Source organism: Medicago sativa, chromosome 5, assembly GCF_051527215.1.
Source record: "Medicago sativa cultivar Bolivia chromosome 5, Bolivia_mono, whole genome shotgun sequence".
NCBI classification, from domain to species: domain Eukaryota; kingdom Viridiplantae; phylum Streptophyta; class Magnoliopsida; order Fabales; family Fabaceae; genus Medicago; species Medicago sativa.
This window is the reverse complement of record NC_140753.1, coordinates 33,194,125-33,216,106: the sequence shown is the minus strand read 5'-3', so window position 1 is coordinate 33,216,106 and position 21,982 is coordinate 33,194,125. Positions and strand designations below refer to the sequence as shown.

General features: G+C 31.9%; 1 protein-coding gene across 1 annotated transcript; it reads left to right on the top strand.

Annotated features, from left to right (window-relative positions):
• Window positions 1-18,552: 18,552 nt before the first annotated feature.
• LOC146921904 (replication protein A 70 kDa DNA-binding subunit A-like) lies at window positions 18,553-20,571 on the top strand. Its single transcript, XM_085710802.1, has 4 exons — window positions 18,553-18,700; window positions 18,784-19,051; window positions 19,237-19,333; window positions 20,466-20,571. The coding sequence occupies exons 1-4, from the start codon at window positions 18,674-18,676 to the stop codon at window positions 20,569-20,571; spliced, it is 498 nt and encodes a 165-aa protein (XP_085566928.1). The 5' UTR covers window positions 18,553-18,673.
• The last annotated feature ends 1,411 nt before the right edge of the window (window positions 20,572-21,982 follow it).

Sequence of the window (21,982 nt, the reverse complement as noted above, 5' to 3'; positions counted from 1 at the left end):
TTGTTTTGATTAACATTTATACGTTGCATTTAAAAATTAGTACGTTACAATCAAATAATTATTAATATAATTATTGTTTCGATTAAAATTTATATGTTACATTAAAAATTTGAACGTTACAATAAAATAATTATTAATATAATTAGTATTCAATTAACATTTATACGGTACATTAAAAATTTGGTTAGTTACAAAATTATAATAAATAAATTGAATAAATTATATTTTGAATTTTGGTCCGTTACACTATTACATTAACATACTAATTAAAAATTAATTGTATTAATTAGTTTTTAAGGTTATATAATTAATTTTTATTCGTTACAAAATTATATTACTTAATTATTTGTAAGATACTAGTGTGTTAACCCGTGCAATGCACGGGTGATAGACCATTATTTTTCAATATCAAATTGTTTTATTTTTTTTCTATTTATTGATGAAAATTATCTACCCCGTTAATTTTTAAATATGTTTTATCTTTTTTTCCGCAATGATGACAAATATGTGTCTCGTATTTTTTTATGTTTATTAATGATAAATATATGTCTTGTGTCTTTATGCATAAAAGAAAAATATATTTATGGGTTTTATATCATCGCCAGGGAAGCGTAGCCCCGACTGTCCTCTCACAGTCTTGATGTGAGTTGATTCTGTTGTGGTCACTGATTTCATTCAATGTCGTCGTTGTCTTTGTACTGCTTTGGCACCGACGCAGTTATGAGTTAGTATTTTTGTGGTGGATTATGTCAGATCGAGAGTTTTTCTATCTGGTTTTTGCTATGTTTTTTTCGTTTATGTTTTTTACGTTTGTTTTTGTTTTTTTCTTCAAAAAAAAAAACGTTTGTTTTTGTTTTGTTTCATGTAGATGAAGATGAGTGGTGGCTTTGTTCCGGCTCTGTGATTTGGTCTGAAAATCTTGAATCTGGTTTTTTGGATTGAAAATCTGGGTTCTTTAGTTCTGGCGTTGTTATGTTGGATGCATATCTTGATTCAAGATGACTTGTTTTATCTTGATGTTGCTCGAAAGGGCTAGGTGCGTAAATGCTCTATGTTGACGGTAGTAGTCGTTCTTCGTACCTAAATGATTATATCCTCCATGGTTACTTCTTGCGTCGTTAGTGGACTGTGATAGATTTATACTGTTTGTTCATCCTTCGATCTGGGCTTTGGTTGAAGTTTCAAGACCACTGTGAATGTGTGGATTCAGTTCGTAACTGGTTGCTTTGACTCGAAAGGGCGTTTATGGCTTGCTGATCCTTTAAAGGGAGTTGTTGGAACTTAAGTCGTTTCTGTGTTGGCAAACGATCCGTACGCCTATTTAAATGCTCAGAAAATTCACACCGCATTTATTTGCAATTTGGTTTCACACCCCTACGTAGGTTCGTGGATTGTCTGTGGTAGTTGTAGGGTTATTCTCTTTTATTACCACTTTTTTACTGAATTGAAGGGTTTTGCTTTTGTGGTTTACATGGTCATGTCCTTGCTCCTCAATCTTGTACTTCCTTCTATTTTTAATTTAGTTTTTATTTTGATTATAAAAATGAAAAATATTTCACTCATAATTTTTTATGTATCAATAATAAATATGTGTCCTATGTTTTTTCTTTTTTATAAAAATTTCATAATAAATTGTGATAAATACTTGTCCCGTACTTTTTTTATGTATGAGTTATAAATATTTTTTCGTGTTTTTTAATATTTGTCTAGTATTTTCTTAATATTTATCAATTAATTCATATAGAAAGTAACTCGTGCGCATAGAGGTTAGCTAACATTTGTTTAACCTTTTATTTTTTTGCAAAGAGGAGGACACGTGACAATTGTTGTGCTAGAAACACTCTTGAATGCCATGTGGATTGGCTCTTTTGAACATGTTCAAATGTATGTATAGGAGATAGGAGATATTGATTCTTTTTAAAAAGGTGTTGAACTATTTTCCCTTCTCTTTCTTTGTATTTCTTTGAAAAAAGTAATATTTATCAATGACAAATAGTGTCCCGTGTTTTTTTTCTTCATGATTTAGTGATTAATTTTCTTCAAATATGATTTAGGGATTAATATTTGTGCCATATTTTTTTAATAAAAAATTTATCATTGTCAAATATTTATCCGGTGTTTTTATGTATCAATGAAAAATAACTCTTTTTTCCAGTGATATATATTTGTTCCACATTTATTTATTGAAAATATATATCTCGTGTTTTTTTGTGTGCAAGAGAAAAATATTTATCCTGTTTTTTTTATAATATTTATCAATGATGAATATTCGTCTTATTCTTTTTTAAAGTAATGGTAAAGAATATTTTTCTTGTGTTATTTTTATTTTTATCTCTTGTTTTTCTTTTTATGTATTAATAACAATATTTTTCAATTTTATTTTTTTAATATTTATTAATGAATATATATATATATATATATATATATATATATATTATCGCGTTTTTTTTTGTTTTGGTCAGGTCAGGTTTATCCCATGTTTTTTTTATGTATTAGTTATTAATATTTATCTTTTATTATCTGTATTTATCAGCTATAAGTATTTGTCCCGTGTTTATTTAGCTATCAGAGATAAATGTGTCCCGTGCTTATATATATATATATATATATATATATATATATATATATATATATATATATATATTAAATAAAATCTAAATTTGACTTTTTTCTTGACAAAAAACAATTGACTTTTTTTTCATTATGTTAATTTAATGCGATTCCTTATTTGTTTTCTTTTTAAATTGTGATTGAACGTAATTAGTATAGCTTAATATTGAATTGTTGGTGCATGTTTTGTCCTTTTGGTATGCCATAAATGGTAGTAATTGGAATTTAATTTTTAAAATTGTAACAAATATGTTTATTTGCATACTCATATGTTTATTACTAGTGTAACGCCCCGTGCCAAGCACGGGATACATTTTATTTAAAATTATTTAACAGGTTTTACATATTAACATATTTTTTAAATATTATTGTTTTTGTTTCTTTTCATCTATAATTTCGGCGTCATGTGGTATTTTATCTTTATATTTAAAATTGAAACAATAAATCATCATTTATTGAGATAAAAAATGTTAAATTTTATAAAGAGATGATTATTTTTGTGAAAGGGATAAAATATTTAACAAAATTACAATTAAGCCTAAAAGATAAAATCACTATAAATAATTAATACTCCCAAAAAATTAACCAATTAGTAAAAGTTCATTTTTTTAAGGGAAATTAGTAAGAGTTCATATTAGATTTGGTTTATCAGTCATTGAATATATCCATTTATCAAATGGATATGATTACCTATGTTTTAATTTTCCACTCTTAATAAAAAAAATACTTAATTTCAATACTCTCTCAGATCTCAATTATAAACAAAAATACCTAAATTCAAAAATTTAGTTGTATCAATTATTATTCTGGGTTTCATAAATAATACAACATTCTCAAAAGTTCATCTATTAAAACTTTCTTTCATGAGAATGTAAAAGTCATTAAAAATAAACTTACATGAATTAAAATATATTTTAGGATAAATAACATTACTTTATAAATTGAAGGCCTATGAAGGACACACCATAGATGTGTTAAAATGAAAAGTAGGATAAAAAAAAAGGAGGGGGGGTGTGCAAACCAAACCCTCAAAATGTTAAAACAGTCTATAACATAGAAGACCAAGTATATTCTTAACTAAATCTTCACTAATATGAACATGTGTGAAAGACCACCAAATAAAATCATTGATAAACAGACCTAAAGTACCCAACTTATCTGCGCAACAGTTTTCCTATCTGAACATATATAGGACATCATGAAATTCATTGATTGCAATGGAGTAAGACAGTTAAGCCATCTATTTTTGATATGCCAAGGAACAATTTGAATTACTTGATGACTAAGGTAACCATTTTTGAATTACTTTCAATCCAAATGTTATGCCAATTTTTCTGGTAAGCACATTCCATTGTAAGAATGACTGCCATAATCTAAGTAAACAAAGCATTACAAATTGCAAGGTTTGAAACAAAACAACCAATACTCTCTCCATAATTGTTTTTGTAGATGCCTACAGAAGTTGTTGGTCTTGGATTGCCTTAAGTTATGCCATCAGTATTACACTTTATCCAACTATGGATAGGTGGTTGTCAAATAACCTCAATAATTTTTGTGTTCTTTGATGATGAGTATCCATTTTAAAAGCTTTCAAACTAACAAAATCAAAGATAGTTGGACCATTTGTTAGCTTTGCCCTACTAGATAGAGAAACTTGAGTTGTGATCATAGCAATGATTGCATTTCTAGCTAGTCTTGTTTTTTTTTTTGGGTTACAAAAGTCTTGAATTATTGAATCTGATTATTTCTACAATACCACATAGGATAAACGACATTAAATAGAGACAAAGTAAGTTATATTTGATTTGAGATTAAAAAAATTAATTATTTATTTATATTTAAGATTGGAAAGAGTCCCTAAAAAAATATTAGAGATAGTATTTTTCTCAGAAGAGAGAGAAAATGAGAAAACAATTTTCTTTAATATCTTCCCTCAATTTTATTTTGAGTAAATAGGCAATTTCCCCCCCGAAATTGCAAGGTTTGTCAAATACCCCCTGTAGTTAACGAAACATCAATTACCCCCCTGAAATTGCATAACGTTAATCAATTTACCCCCTCCGTCAATTTTTCTGTTAACTGTTTACGGTTATGATCAATTACCCCCCTGAAATTTTACACTTATGTGCAAAATGCCCCCTGAACTTGAAAAATTAAAAAAAATTGAAAAAATTATGGAAAAATGAAAAATCAATAAAAAAATATTAAAAAAATCTAGAAAATTGAAAAATTAATAAAAATGAAAAAAATCTGGAAAAATTAATAAAAATTAAAAAAATCAGGAAAAATTAATAAAAATAAAATAATCTAATAAAATGAAAAATAATGAAAAAATTCTGAAAAAAATAAAAAAGATTAAAAAATTCTGGAAAAAAATAAAATTTCTAAATTTCTAAAAAAATTAAAATTCTGGAAAAATGAAATTTTCGAAATTTTAAATTTTAATGAAATTCTGGAAAATAAAAATTCTGGAAAATAAATTTTAATGAAATTTTAAATTTTCGAAAATAAAAACGAAATTCTGGAAAAATGAAATTTTAATGAAAAATTTTCGAAATTTTTGAAATTTTCATTAGTATTTCTCAAAAAATTTCCGGGAATTTTTGTGTATTTATAAACCGAGAATAAGGGAAAAAATATGTGTATTTGTAAACCGAGCTTAGGTTTTTTTATGTATTTTTCGAAATTTCGAAATTTGCATTAGTATTTTTTCCGGGAATTTTTGTGTATTTATAAACCGGGAACTTTTTGTGTATTTATAAACCGAGAATAAGGGAAAAAATACACTGAAAAAACCTAAGCTCGACATATATACTAATCAAAATTTTGGAATTTCGACAAATACATTTTTTCCAGAATTTCGAAATTTCGACATATATACTAATCAGAATATTTTTTATTTTCCAGAATTTTTTCATTATTTTTCATTTTATTAGATTATTTTATTTTTTTAATCATTTTTTATTTTGATTAATTTTTTCAGATTTTTTTTAATTTTTCCAGATTTTTTAAATTTTTTCAGATTTTTTTATTTTTATTAATTTTTCCAGATTTTATAAAAAAAAATTTCTTTTTTTTTTCATTTTTATTAATTTTTCAATTTTCCAGAATTTTTTAATATTTTTTTTCAATTTTTTTTATTGATTTTTCATTTTTCCAGAATTTTTTTATTTTTTTTAATATTTTTTCAATTTTTTTTAATTTTTCAAGTTCAGGGGGCATTTTGCACATAAGTGGAAAATTTCAAGGGGGTAATTGATCATAACCGTAAACAGTTAACAGAAAAATTGACGGAGGGGGTAATGTAACATCCCGCTCGTCAGCTAATGGAAATATTACCCGTGATCGTGCCAGAGGAATTAATTCATGGGAAGTAAGTTTATGGTTAATAATTTATGACATGTCAGCATAATACGGGAAAAATATCAGAGTTGTTTTAAACACGTCCAAGGCAAGGGCAAAATGGTAAATTCATGTGGAAAGGATATTTATATTGTTTTGGGAGGAAAATATCTCATAACCCTTATCCTTTTCTCTCTCTTTCTATGTTGGCAAGAGTTTCTCTCTCTCTCTCTCCTTCTCTTCTCCCATGCCCTTCTCTCTTTCTTTCTTCAATTCTTCTCTAATTCTCCTTCTATACCAAGCATGTTTTCTTGTTCCTTCATGATCCTCTAACTTGGGGAAGCTTGGTCTTCTTTGATTTTTCCTTTCCTCCTTTCAAATCTAAAATCTAGGGTTTGATCTTGATCAAGAAGTTGAGGCTTTAGATTGTTGGTTTGGGAACTTATGTTGATTATGCTTCATGGGATTGGTGAAACAAGCAAGAAACAACTATGAGCTAAGAAGCAAGAATTAGGGTTTGTTGGTGAGTAAGTTCAAGTATGGTTTCTTCATGATCAATCAAGTATCATGATGTCTTAGATTGCAAGAAAAGCATCAAGATAGAAAGTTTTGGACAAAGGAAGCAAGTGGAGCAAGGCTAGGGTTTTGGCATGATTGGGCTTGGCACATGGTGATGCTTCAAGAACTTGGTTTAGGTGAGTTCCATAGATAGACTTCCCACCCTTTGGGATTGTGATTATGCCATGTATGTATATTATGAGTAATATGAAATTCTAGGGTTCAAGTGTTAGACTAGTTGCCCCTTTTTTTATGCCATGCATGTTATACGTGTTAATTCTTACCATATGAATGTTTTATAAGTTTCCAATGATCAAATATGTTCTATAACACATAGAGACACTTGGTTTGAGGTTTTTGGGTCAAAAATACCATTTTTAAGTGTTCTGGACTGTCCTAACTCGCCACGGCGAGCTATTACTCGCCACGGCGAGCTAGAACTCCGAAAGGGGGGTCCTGCTCGCCCCCAACTCGCAGCTGCGAGCTGCTGCTCGCCTCCCCAGCAAATCTACTCGCCTAGGCGAGTAAGACAGGGAGAAATCTCTTTGTTTTGCTCGCTTTAGGTAGGCATGGGGATTCGCGATGCGGTTTTCTCCATGGTGTCTTTTTACGAATGTAAACCCCTCAAACCAAGGTCCCAAATGATGATCAAGGGAAGCAAGATTCTTATGTTAAAGAGGCAAGTATTATGCATGTTAGTAAGGCATGGTATACGAGAGAATCATGTCAGGAATCGGGTAGTAAATTACTCATTAAGTAAGGAAAAACTAGAGCCTCGACATAGTTGTCGAGAACTAGCAAGTTAGCAAGATCCCTAGAATGATAAGATGCAAAGTTTAAGCTTTTCGCATATGTTTAAGAGTATTATCTTCTTAAAGAAGTAAGAGCCATACGACTATGGCAAGACGTGAATCGATTTCATATTCATTCACGAAGTAAGTTAAGCAAGCCTTTAGTTTACCTCTAGTGGGATCGTTCAAGGATCCGAGGTAAAAGAGTTAGTATGATTAGGTTTAACCTTCATACATGCATAAGACCAAGATTATAATAAGAGTGTTATGTCTCTTGAATTCCTTCCAAGGTTGGGTTCAAGGGGTTCCCCAAGGGGGGGAATGGTTAAGCCGAAAGGGAGCCGCATTTCACTAAGTTAAAGTGTCGTGTCTTTTATATACCTTCCAAGGTTGGATATAAAAGGTTCTCCTAGGGGAATGGGGCAAGCCGTAAGGGACCCGCACGTTCACTAAGGGAGTCCGGTGCGCTATTGCAAAGCATTTTCACCGGTAGTAAGGGATGAACTTTCGGGGTTACTCCACTCGGAACTAATCCGTAAAATGAACTCAGATAAGATGTTTGTTACACGCTAACATAATCAATGAAGCTGACTATGCATATTTATCATTCATGTTTATGTTATGTCATAGAGCCTTGACGTAGATCGTCAAGAACAAGTAGAGACTTGGCGTAGTTCGTCAAGAAGTAGTAGAATAGCAAGAATCACTTAGGTGATAAGAGATGATATGTTGTAGATACAACATATTAAGCAAGTAGAAGCAATTAAAGAAAGATTTGCCGACGACGATCTTAGGTTACCCCTAATCGTCCGGTTTAGAATCGTGTCATGATAGAGTTATAAGAGAGCCTTGATGCTTAGAGTGTACTCTTGGCAATGCGGTTTTAGTTTCCCCTTCACCGCCATGACACGTATAGCAGAGAAGCCTATAACAAGTTAAGAATATTAAGACGACCCTAGCAAGCACCGTCGTCTAAGAAAGCAAGTCCCCACACACGTATAATCAACCGGCAGGTTGTATGGTAGACACGTGGTGACCGTAGGTTTCCCCGAGGTTGCCTATAGCCTAGGGTTAGGTGGAACTCACTGAGACATTATGTCTCATCCCAATCCTTATTTGTTTCAGATATCAGGATGGTTTAGCAAGCTGGTAGCCGGATGGATGTTTCAGCAAGTGTTCGTTCGTACCAGCTGCAGCATGGCATGGATGTTCAAGGATGCATATGTCATATTTTAGAAAATTTGAGTTGTAATTTATTGTACAAACGCATTTGTTGTATATAATGTTCATTCGAAGTTTTTATGTTGTAAATTTTTAATGTATCCAGTACTAAACTAATACACATGCTAGACTTTCTAGATACATCTAGTATGGGTGTTACAATTGGTATCAGAGCAGGTCGATTCAGACCGTGCCTTGGGTCATTAAATTACAACAAAGGAAGTGGGACCATTGGGTTCCGGGTAAATGTTCTATTTGTTGATGTTAGTTGAGCCTGATCAACTCAATTTAGCATTTAACGATTAGAACGGATGCCTGAGAGCTGAATAGGACCCAGGAGGAACGAAGTATGTGATGAAGAAGTTCGATCGTGCCAAAAGGTGGTCGGTGAACTAATCAAGTAGAAGTGTGAATCCTCCGGGAATGTAAGATATGTTAAGAAGGAACGTTCCGACCATGTCGGGTAAGATGTTAGCATTATTTCATGTACCCGTAATTGAAGAAGTTGGATATATGTATCTAAGCATGACCGAAGATTTCGGAAGGAGTGGTTGTTAGAACGGGTTTATGATATTTTGGAATGTCTGTATAAGGTTACGAGATAGTTAGAAGTCGACGTATGTTGACGGAGTCAGCGGGCTCTCAGGAATAGTATTATATGTGAACGAAGTTAAGGATTCAAGAGAAAGTTTTATGTTATCAGGATTAAGGCATTAATTTCCAACGTACCGAACATTGTATCGAATTAGGTTGATGCTTGCCATGCATAGACGATAAAGTATTTTATGAACGTAGGAGTGACTGATGTGCATTGGATTACTTGAGAAATGATAATTGTATGTAAAGTATACCTTTGGGATAATTGAACTGAAGAAACTCGCCAATAGCGAACCTGGAATGAGATTTCATATTTTCTAAAAACCGTTAATTCATCTCCAGGGTTTCGTTGACTATTGGAGGGTTGTTTTCATAATATTTTTCATGCAACGAAAACCTTTTTATGACATCAAGTAACGACTGCATATCATATCTTAAGATTTTCAAGGAAAAAGGCATGGGCAACCATCAACGAAATCGATACGGTTTAAGGTAGCTTTGGAAGTTAATGTGTTAAGAATCAAGAACGAGCCAAGATCAAGAGTATAGAAGTTCCGGTATCTAGAAGGAAAGTCACAAACGTTTATGTATGAGGTATGAAGTAAGAAGTTAAAGCAGCGCAAGGTTCACAGATTATGTGGAATTATGACGTACCTCTCGAACCTATGTTTTGCTTAATTGACTTGCCAAGGCTCGATACGATGTGGAATCATAAATTTTAAATAATTTTAGAAAGATTTATGCGTAGGGGTGATTGAAGTTGACATTTTGAAAATTCATGAGATTTCCTAGGAACCGGTTTGCTACGATACTCGTAGAGCGAGCTAGACTCATTAAAATCTAGATTTGATGACACGTATGTGTTATCAACTCGTTCTATGATTTTAGAGTAACAACCGGGGCCTAAACTCAGTATTTGTATATAGTAGAAAATCACCAACGTCAATGACCCGTGCGCTAGTTTACAAAGTTTCCTTTAAAAGAAAAATCAACGAGCAAGCATTAGTATGATTAAGCAAAATATAGTAAGTGAGGATGCAAAGGTTAAATGTTTAAGAAAGATACGTTCAAGTACAAGACGAGTTGGTCAAAGGGATTTGAGTTTACTCGGAAATCAAGTTTAATGTATGTTATGTATACCACAGCAGGAAAATCCAATCAGCAAAGATGTAAGTTTTACCCCAAGTCAAGTATTATGAGCATAAGATAAGTTATCACAAGTTTTGAAATTACAAGACAAGTGTAAGGTTGTGATGTTGGTTGCACCATGAAAGATTTTGAGGATAGTTCAAGAAGTAAACATTCAAGTGATAAGCATGAATTGAGGTCTCAAACGCTCTAACAGATTAGATTAATGGTTTAAGCCAACCGGTGGGAATCAGAGTAGCGCCGCAAAAGTTAAACGGTAATCGCGGAACATGGAAATTTAGTAAGTATGAATCAACATGAAGATTTTCAGTTGGTAACACAAGTTTAACAAGAAGCATAGTAAGGTAAGCAAAGAGTTCTCGATGTGATAAGAGTATGTATATCGGTTAAAAAGAAGAATCCACCTTCGAAGTTTAAGCATGATAAGTGTAGGGAGATGCGACTCTCAAGTTTTGTTCAAAGAGGATCATACTTTCGTATGCACTACTTGTTGAATGAAACGATACTTGTTAAGACATGTCGAGTTATGAATTTATAACTTCTAAAAGTTAATCTTGGTATTAAGGAACTTGGGAACGATGCTTATTTTCAAACTCATGGAATTTTACATTTTTGAAACTGATAAGATACGTCGTAAGTAAACTCTCTTAAGACGTACAAGCTTCAGGACCAACTTGTCGTGGACAAGTTTGGGCGAGTTGTTAAATCTTTTTTTCAAAATATAGAAACTCGTCCGGTGGTTCTGTGGTACCATTACAAATTCAGTTTTGGAAATGATCAAATCTTTTTGGTCATGTATTTATTCGTTCCAAGAACCCGAATACCAGAGCTTAAGAAAATTTCTTCAAGAAAGATGCTAGAACATGTATCGTTATCATTTAACAAGAGACGGCACTTGAAAGTATGCACACGTTGTGGAAACGACAATGTTCGCATGAAGCCCATATCCTACAGGATGCATGGAAATGTGTTAAGAATGTTTGATGTATGAGCAAGTAGATTTGCGAGAAAGTTTCAAGAGCGTGTGAACCACGATGTTAGTGATTAATTGTCAGATGAATGGTATTGTTAATTACACATCTTGATGTCAAGAAATATGAGTTACCCCTTAGCACGGGTGTGATAAGATGCAATGAGATTGCAACGAAATCAGAAGATTTCCTAAGGCTCTGAAAAGAGATAAGAGATTCATGGAACCATTTATATGAGTAATGCATGTGAGAGGCATGCGTCTTAAGGTACAGTAAGTAAATTGATGCATGAAGTATATGTTTACCCGATAAGATTATGTATGCATGAAAGGATGTTTAAATGTTGCAAGTAAGCACTGCAGGGCAAACCTGGTTTCCAGTAGGATTCCAGTTAAAAGGGAAAATCCTGAGTATTCATGTTTATGTTAAGATACCTTTTATGAATGGTTTATGTTAAGCGGGTAAAGTACGAGTCCAAGACGACAAGTCTGTGTGTAGCAAGGAATATTATAAATCATAATGTAACCGGTTAGCTCTAAATTTTGAGTGATATTAAGATCAAGAAGGCTATGTTCAGTTGCATGTGGGTTAAGAAACAAGATGAGGACCTGATACGAAGAACCCTTTGAATATGTATGACTAGAAAATGAGTGGTTCAGACCATAGATGATAAGTTTTTATAATGAGGATTGGTAGTTGATCTCTAAATTTCGAGGACGAAATTTCTTTAAGGGGGTAGAGTGTAACATCCCGCTCGTCAGCTAATGGAAATATTACCCGTGATCGTGCCAGAGGAATTAATTCATGGGAAGTAAGTTTATGGTTAATAATTTATGACATGTCAGCATAATACGGGAAAAATATCAGAGTTGTTTTAAACACGTCCAAGGCAAGGGCAAAATGGTAAATTCATGTGGAAAGGATATTTATATTGTTTTGGGAGGAAAATATCTCATAACCCTTATCCTTTTCTCTCTCTTTCTATGTTGGCAAGAGTTTCTCTCTCTCTCTCCTTCTCTTCTCCCATGCCCTTCTCTCTTTCTTTCTTCAATTCTTCTCTAATTCTCCTTCTATACCAAGCATGTTTTCTTGTTCCTTCATGATCCTCTAACTTGGGGAAGCTTGGTCTTCTTTGATTTTTCCTTTCCTCCTTTCAAGAAGAGATCTAAAATCTAGGGTTTGATCTTGATCAAGAAGTTGAGGCTTTAGATTGTTGGTTTGGGAACTTATGTTGATTATGCTTCATGGGATTGGTGAAACAAGCAAGAAACAACTATGAGCTAAGAAGCAAGAATTAGGGTTTGTTGGTGAGTAAGTTCAAGTATGGTTTCTTCATGATCAATCAAGTATCATGATGTCTTAGATTGCAAGAAAAGCATCAAGATAGAAAGTTTTGGACAAAGGAAGCAAGTGGAGCAAGGCTAGGGTTTTGGCATGATTGGGCTTGGCACATGGTGATGCTTCAAGAACTTGGTTTAGGTGAGTTCCATAGATAGACTTCCCACCCTTTGGGATTGTGATTATGCCATGTATGTATATTATGAGTAATATGAAATTCTAGGGTTCAAGTGTTAGACTAGTTGCCCCTTTTTTTATGCCATGCATGCTATACGTGTTAATTCTTACCATATGAATGTTTTATAAGTTTCCAATGATCAAATATGTTCTATAACACATAGAGACACTTGGTTTGAGGTTTTTGGGTCAAAAATACCATTTTTAAGTGTTCTGGACTGTCCTAACTCGCCACGGCGAGCTATTACTCGCCACGGCGAGCTAGAACTCCGAAAGGGGGGTCCTGCTCGCCCCCAACTCGCAGCTGCGAGCTGCTGCTCGCCTCCCCAGCAAATCTACTCGCCTAGGCGAGTAAGACAGGGAGAAATCTCTTTGTTTTGCTCGCTTTAGGTAGGCATGGGGATTCGCGATGCGGTTTTCTCCATGGTGTCTTTTTACGAATGTAAACCCCTCAAACCAAGGTCCCAAATGATGATCAAGGGAAGCAAGATTCTTATGTTAAAGAGGCAAGTATTATGCATGTTAGTAAGGCATGGTATACGAGAGAATCATGTCAGGAATCGGGTAGTAAATTACTCATTAAGTAAGGAAAAACTAGAGCCTCGACATAGTTGTCGAGAACTAGCAAGTTAGCAAGATCCCTAGAATGATAAGATGCAAAGTTTAAGCTTTTCGCATATGTTTAAGAGTATTATCTTCTTAAAGAAGTAAGAGCCATACGACTATGGCAAGACGTGAATCGATTTCATATTCATTCACGAAGTAAGTTAAGCAAGCCTTTAGTTTACCTCTAGTGGGATCGTTCAAGGATCCGAGGTAAAAGAGTTAGTATGATTAGGTTTAACCTTCATACATGCATAAGACCAAGATTATAATAAGAGTGTTATGTCTCTTGAATTCCTTCCAAGGTTGGGTTCAAGGGGTTCCCCAAGGGGGGGAATGGTTAAGCCGAAAGGGAGCCGCATTTCACTAAGTTAAAGTGTCGTGTCTTTTATATACCTTCCAAGGTTGGATATAAAAGGTTCTCCTAGGGGAATGGGGCAAGCCGTAAGGGACCCGCACGTTCACTAAGGGAGTCCGGTGCGCTATTGCAAAGCATTTTCACCGGTAGTAAGGGATGAACTTTCGGGGTTACTCCACTCGGAACTAATCCGTAAAATGAACTCAGATAAGATGTTTGTTACACGCTAACATAATCAATGAAGCTGACTATGCATATTTATCATTCATGTTTATGTTATGTCATAGAGCCTTGACGTAGATCGTCAAGAACAAGTAGAGACTTGGCGTAGTTCGTCAAGAAGTAGTAGAATAGCAAGAATCACTTAGGTGATAAGAGATGATATGTTGTAGATACAACATATTAAGCAAGTAGAAGCAATTAAAGAAAGATTTGCCGACGACGATCTTAGGTTACCCCTAATCGTCCGGTTTAGAATCGTGTCATGATAGAGTTATAAGAGAGCCTTGATGCTTAGAGTGTACTCTTGGCAATGCGGTTTTAGTTTCCCCTTCACCGCCATGACACGTATAGCAGAGAAGCCTATAACAAGTTAAGAATATTAAGACGACCCTAGCAAGCACCGTCGTCTAAGAAAGCAAGTCCCCACACACGTATAATCAACCGGCAGGTTGTATGGTAGACACGTGGTGACCGTAGGTTTCCCCGAGGTTGCCTATAGCCTAGGGTTAGGTGGAACTCACTGAGACATTATGTCTCATCCCAATCCTTATTTGTTTCAGATATCAGGATGGTTTAGCAAGCTGGTAGCCGGATGGATGTTTCAGCAAGTGTTCGTTCGTACCAGCTGCAGCATGGCATGGATGTTCAAGGATGCATATGTCATATTTTAGAAAATTTGAGTTGTAATTTATTGTACGAACGCATTTGTTGTATATAATGTTCATTCGAAGTTTTTATGTTGTAAATTTTTAATGTATCCAGTACTAAACTAATACACATGCTAGACTTTCTAGATACGTCTAGTATGGGTGTTACAGGTAAATTGTTTAACGTTATGCAATTTCAGGGGGGTAATTGATGTTTCGTTAACTACAGGGGGTATTTGACAAACCTTGCAATTTCGGGGGGGAAATTGCCTATTTACTCATTTTATTTTATTGGAGATCAAAGGGTCACAAATTAAAACACTCTAAATTAATGTCCTTTTACTTTACCATAATTCTGATTTTCAAATCATTATTTACCATTTTTCAAAAAGAACCATCCCTCCTTCTCAAAGTTCCTAATTGAAACCAACAAACCTAAACGCAGGGAATAAAAAGATATAAGATATGTGTCAACTCCCTCGATTGAATGTAGAATTGTTTTTCATTATAAAGACTGAACTCATCTAATATCATAATCTATATGGAACCTTTTGAAGTTAATGTGTGACCAAGATATGGAGCATAAAAAAGACATAAGTAAAGTGTGACCAAAAAATTCTCTCTACCAAAATAATAATACATTTTCTTTAGTTCATTTGTCTCTATAATTTCAGGGTTGAACGTGATCCTAGTTGATGAAAAAAGATTTTGTAACATTGATTTTCCTATCCCTAAAGAAACAAATAAAACGCTTTAAGTAAATGAATAGATTTGTACTTTCCAATCATATTAAACAATCAAGTTGATAATTATAAACAAAGAATTTAATTCCTCAACATAATATATGAAGAGACTACATTCAAACCGATATCTCTTAAAATGAATTGACAAATAATCAAAATTATAATTAAATACCATAGTCTATTGCATATTAAAAATAAAAAATAAAAACAAATAAAGGTCACTCATTCGAATTCAATTCAATGACATTCATTTTAGTTCTTGTATTATATCTTTTGTATTCTATTTCAATATCACCTCAGTTGGTTTAATTTATTTCATTCTTTAAGGCTCCCACAAGTATAACTTCTTCCATTGAATCCTTATTTTTTTTGTTTTTGTTTTTGTGAGGAGGGAGTAAGGAATCTAGAATGGTTAATTGGATTAAGAGAGATAAGGTGTATCTTGTTCAATACATAACTTCTTCCATAGAATCCTTAATTTAATTATTATATTTATTTTTGAATTTGTGTAAAGTTTAAGACATAAGTAAATCGTAAATTGATAATATGAAAACTGAAATATTTTTCATTGAAGTGTCAATACATGCAACCATATTGATTTATTCAATTGAAAATCGTAATTCCGTTGTCTATAACATGGACTTTATTCTACTACATTAAAAACAAACACATAACATTGACATAATGGATAAACAACTTAAACGTAAGCAAGTCACTTGTAAATATTATTTCTCCATCTTCACAATCTTTTTGACCAATTGAACAATTGCGTCAGATGTCCCGCAATCTTCGTTTATTGGCAATGTTCTCTTCTTAGGAAGTGCAAATGATTAAGAATACGAGTCAATAACATCTTTCGAGTTTACATCTTGTGGAGTTGTGGGACTTGTTTCAGAAAACTTATCCATTAAATTCTATCATAAAAATTGTCAAAAGAGTACATTTAAGCTTACCCATAATACATGTTAAAAAAAAAACAAACATACAAAAAATAAAGCTTAGCAATTTGAATCATGTTCAATGACATTCATTTTAGTTTTTCCACCATCTCTTCATATCCTCTTTCAACACTCACTCTAGTCATGACTCCAATTACATTTGCATATATAACACAAATTAAAATATTGATTAAATTAAAATTTAATATTATAAGAATATAATGTATACTTGAATCATATTAAACAAAACGTTTTATTAGCATTAAAAAAAGATCTAAACGGTTACTTAATTATTAAACATATTAATTCAACCTTTAAGGTAATTATACAACGTTTAAAAATAATGTGTAACATTGAAATATCATTAAAAAAACAAAATATATATGAATGAAAAAAATCAAGGTTGAAAAAAAAAATATTGAAAAATAAAACTATTTTCACCAAAAAGTAATTAATTTATTATTGTATTATTGTAAATAAACAATATCAAATAATTCAATTGATGCGAAAAAAGGGATAGTCACTTACCAACCAAGTAGTTGTTGTAAAAAGCATTGAAAACATCAGATGCATATGTAAATGAATACATGTTTGTGGGGACCAAAGCAGTTTTAGATAGTTTGACTTTTGTGAAATTCAGTTGATGGTCGATATGAACCACTGTTGCAAGCAACATCAAATGAGAAAATCGTGAACACCATTTCCTCTTGGAGTTGCTCCATGAACTTGTAGATCAATATTCTTCGTATAGACGCACCAATTCGATCACCCTAGATAACAAAGATTAAAACACTATACCTTAAACAAAAAAAACAAAAACGATATAAAAAAAGTACCTTTCGATCCATTAGAACCAACTCCATGGAAAATGGTAGTTTTTTATTTTTGTAGTCTTGAACAAACCAAACACTAACAACCCTCACAACCAATGTCCACGATTGTTTTCTTGGCGAAACATCAAAGATGAACTCGTGTTTCGTAGACATTTTCCTTTGCAATAGAAAAAATTACATAAATAACTTAGAATATAGATATCAGATAACAGTAAAAGAAGAACTATATTTTGTGATTGTTGTGTACTCGTACCCAAAAGCGCTACTATTTATATAGAAAAATAGTACCATAACGGTTAATATCTATTAATTATTAATTTGACCGTTTTAAAATTAATATTATCAACGTCTTTAATATTATAAAATGTGCATTAAACGATTAGATTATATTTCATGTAACCTACAAAAAATTAACTTCATAACATTTGAAATTTAATAATATCTTATTAATATTAAGTAATATAATTTTGTAACGAATAAAAATTAATTATATAGCCTTAAAACTAATTACTACAATTAAATTTTTAATTAGTAGGTTACTGTCATAGTGTAACGGACCAAAATTCAAAATATAATTTATTCAAGTTATTTATTATAATTTTGTAACTTACCAAATTTTTAATGTACCGTATAAATGTTAATCAAATACTAAATATATTAATAATTATTTGATTGTAACGTACAAATTTTTAATGTAACATATAAATTTTAATCGAAATAATAATTATATTAATAATTATTTGATTGTAACGTACCAATTTTTAAAAGTAACATATAAATTTTAATCAAAACAATAATTGTATTAATAATTATTGGATTGTAACGTACCAATTTTTTAATGTAACATATAAATTTTAATCGAAACAATAATTATATTAATAATTATTTGATTGTAACCAACTATCTTTTTTATGTACAATTTAATGTTAAATAAAAAACGGTTTTTAATAATATTTATAATTATTAAGCTTGTATTAAAAATTAGGAGGAATTTTTGGAACAAAGGCCAAGTAGGATTATGATGGTGTGGACATCTTTAGAGGACAAAATTTTAGAATAGGCTATTTCTAAAAACTCTAAATTGTTAGTATAAAGATTCAACTTGCCACATGTCACTTTTCTTGTATATTTCATTTTGTTTTGCCATGTGGATTATCTCATTTCACCATTCTAAAATGTATGTATAGGAGATTTTTAAATTTCAAATGTTATGAAGTTAATTTTTGGTAGGTTACATGAAATATAATCTAATCGTTTAATGCACATTTTATAATATTAAAGACATTAATAATATTAATTTTAAAACGGTTAAATTGATAATTAACATATATATATTAACCGTTATGGTACTATTTTTCTATATAAATAGTAGCGCACTTGGGTACGAGTACACAACAAACACGAAATATAGTTTTTCTAAGCTATTTCTGTAATTTTTTCTACTGTAAAGGAAAATGTCTACGAAACACGACTTCATCTCTGATGTTTCCCCAAGAAAACAATCATGGACATTGGTTGTGAGGGTTGTTCGTGCTTGGTTTGTTCAAGACTACAAAAAAAAAACTACCATTTTCCATGGAGTTGGTTCTAATGGATCGAGAGGTACCTTTTTCATATCGTTTTTTTTGTTTTTTTTTGGGTATTTTTTTGTTTAAAGTATAGTATTTTAATCTTTTTTTATCTAGGGTGATCGAATTGGTGCGTCTATACGAAGAACATTGATCTACAAGTTCAAGGAGCAACTCCAAGACGGAATGGTGTTCACAATTTCCTCATTTGATGTTGCTTGCAACAATGGTTCGTATCGACCATCACGCAACGAATACAAACTGAATTTCACAATCAACACAAAAGTCAAACTATCTAAAATTGTTTTTGTTCCAACAAACGTGTATTCGTTTACACATGCACCTGATGTTTTCAATGAATCTTACGACAACAACTACTTGGTTGGTAAGTGACTATAATTTTCTTCCTATAAATTTTTATAAATATTATTTTTGTTTACAAAAATAGCACAATAAGTTTGAGAATTTAATTAATAAAATGTTTTGTTTAATATGATTCAATTGTATGTTATATTCTTATAATAATAAATAATAATTTGATCTATAATTTAATATGTGTTATATATGCAGATGTAATTGGAGTCATGACTGGAGTTGGAGTTGAAAGAGAGTACGAAAGAGAAGGTGTAAAAACTAAGATGAATGTCATTGAATTGGATTCAAATGGGTAGGTTTGATTTTTTTGTGATTGTAATTTTTTAAGACATGTACTATTGTATTTTATTAATATTTGTATAATCTTTGACAATTTTAAATAGGTATCGTTTTAAAAATATTATTTTAAATACTCCATCAAGCTAAGTTGTCATTTGTTAGAATTTAGATATTTAAGAGCCTCCACGAAAAGAGAGAGACATTTAGAGGAGCTACTTTGTTCATAATGAGATTTTTTTAGAGCCATAGGTTCATCATGCTCCACCTGCATCTTTAGATGATATATCTCTTTGTCAGGGTACCTTTCACCATGATCAACTTTAAAGAAACTTATCAAAAACGTTAGCCTTAAAAATAATGTTGTCCAACAAATAACAACAATATATCCCCTGCACCTCCTTCCAAGAAAAATTCTATGACATCGTCTCCACCCCATCCAACCCTAACCTACAGATCTCTTTAAATGGCATAGAGTTATTTTGATATAACTCAAAAGTTCTTCTAAATATATCACACAAAGGACCAATCTACAACCACGAATCATGGCAACAACAAAAAAAGGAGTATTTTTCTCATCACTCTCCAATATCATCAAGTTGTCATCAAACCAATTTCTAATCCCCATCTCCGCCCCTATTTTAACACCATGGAAGTAATTTTACCACACATATGCCTAATTGTCCCCACTCTTCACATGAACTCCCCACCCCCCCCCCCCCCCCCCCCCAAACCTATTCTAAGAAGCTAAAACTTTAAAATGCAAACTCATTGATCCATATTAGCCTCCAAAACCATTCACGTAACAAAGATAAGTTAAACTTCTGCACTATACGAACCCCCAAGCAACAACTACATCGACCAAGACATACCTTATCTCACTTAACCCAATTGACTTTCCTAGCTTTCACTCTCCCTCCACACTAAAATAATAATGATTCAATATAATAAATTTTACTTAAGTTAGCCTTGAAAAATGAAAGAAATTAAACCAATTGTGGTGGGTATTGAAGGAGAATACAAAGATACATTACAAGAACATTGAATTAAATTCGAATGGGTGAACTCGATTTGTTTTTATTTTTAATATATAATACGTTATGATATTTAATTGTTATTTTAATTATTTGTCAATTAATTTTTAAAAGATATCAGTTTGAATGTACTCTTTTTCTATCTTCCGGTAAATTTAAAAAGGCGAATCTGACAATTTTGTTGGCAAAAGTTAAGTTGTTCCTAGGTAAGAATTTATAACTATCAACTTAATTATTTAATACCATTGAAACGTACATATTTATTCATTTACTTGAACCAATTTATTTGTTTCTTTAGAGATTGGAAAACGATGTTACAAAATTCTTTTCAATCAACTATGATCAAATTCAACCGTTAAATTATGGAGACAAAAAGAACTAAAGAAAATGTATGCTTATTTTGATGAAGGAGATTTTTTTTCCACAATCCTTTTAGTAAATACATTTTCTAATAAATGGTAAAACAATTACCTTTATTTTTAGTTGCCTGATCTATCTCGCATTAGCATACCAGAAGAATTTTTTAACCTTACTCTTAGGATCACCGTTGAGGAGTTGAAGAACTTGCATGAAATTGAGTGGGTTGACATAGATCTCCTACCTTTTTCTTCCCCATGTTTGATGGAGGTTTTAGTTTGTGGGTTTTGGTTAGGAACTTTAGGAAGGAGGAAGTGTTTGCTTGGAAAAAAGGGGAAACGATGAATTCGAAATCATAACTACACTAAAGTATAACGAAATTAGGTTAGAATGTTTTAATTTGTGACCCTTGATCTCTAATTAAAAAAAATGTAGGGAGAAAATTAAAGAAAATTGTTTTCTAAACTAGAGATAATTTGCTTCCGAGAGAAATAGTCTCTCCAATATTTTTTAGGGACTCTCTCCAATCTTAGATATAAAGAATAAACAATTACATTTTTTTTATCTTAAATTAATATATATATATATATATATATATATATATATATATATATATATATATATATATATATATATATATATATATATATATAGACACACACACACACACACAGACACACACTTACTTTGACTCTATTTAATGTTATCTATCATAATATACATTTTAATTCATGTAAGTTTTATTTTTAATATTTTTTTATTCTCATGAAGAATTTTTTACCTTATTCATATATATTATTAAAAAAAGGGAAAAATTATATAAAACTTGGAAGGACAAAAAGCATGACCCAGTCAATCCAAGTGGATCCACCCTAACGAGTAATACATCAAAAAAAGATCAATAAAGTGGATTCAACCCTAATTAATTCTAACAAACGAATACCATTAACGATAGACGTTTGTGAGGACCAAGCGCGTCTATAATTTGGCGAATTGATCGATCGTCAACACAAAATCGAACCACGTACCATCAACTCCCTGCAACGACAACAAGCATTAACCACTCTTTCGAGTCCACACAGTCCCATGTCAATCAAGGATTAATGGGATACGAAACACAGACATATTCTTGAGAGTGGAGAGTAGATTCGACCGCCAACACGGTAATTAGCAAATACACACGCACCAACTGTTTACTCTATGATCAACATCAAATTAACAGTCATTGTTGGCCCAACACAGTACCGCAACCACCTCCAAAGAAAGGGAGGAGA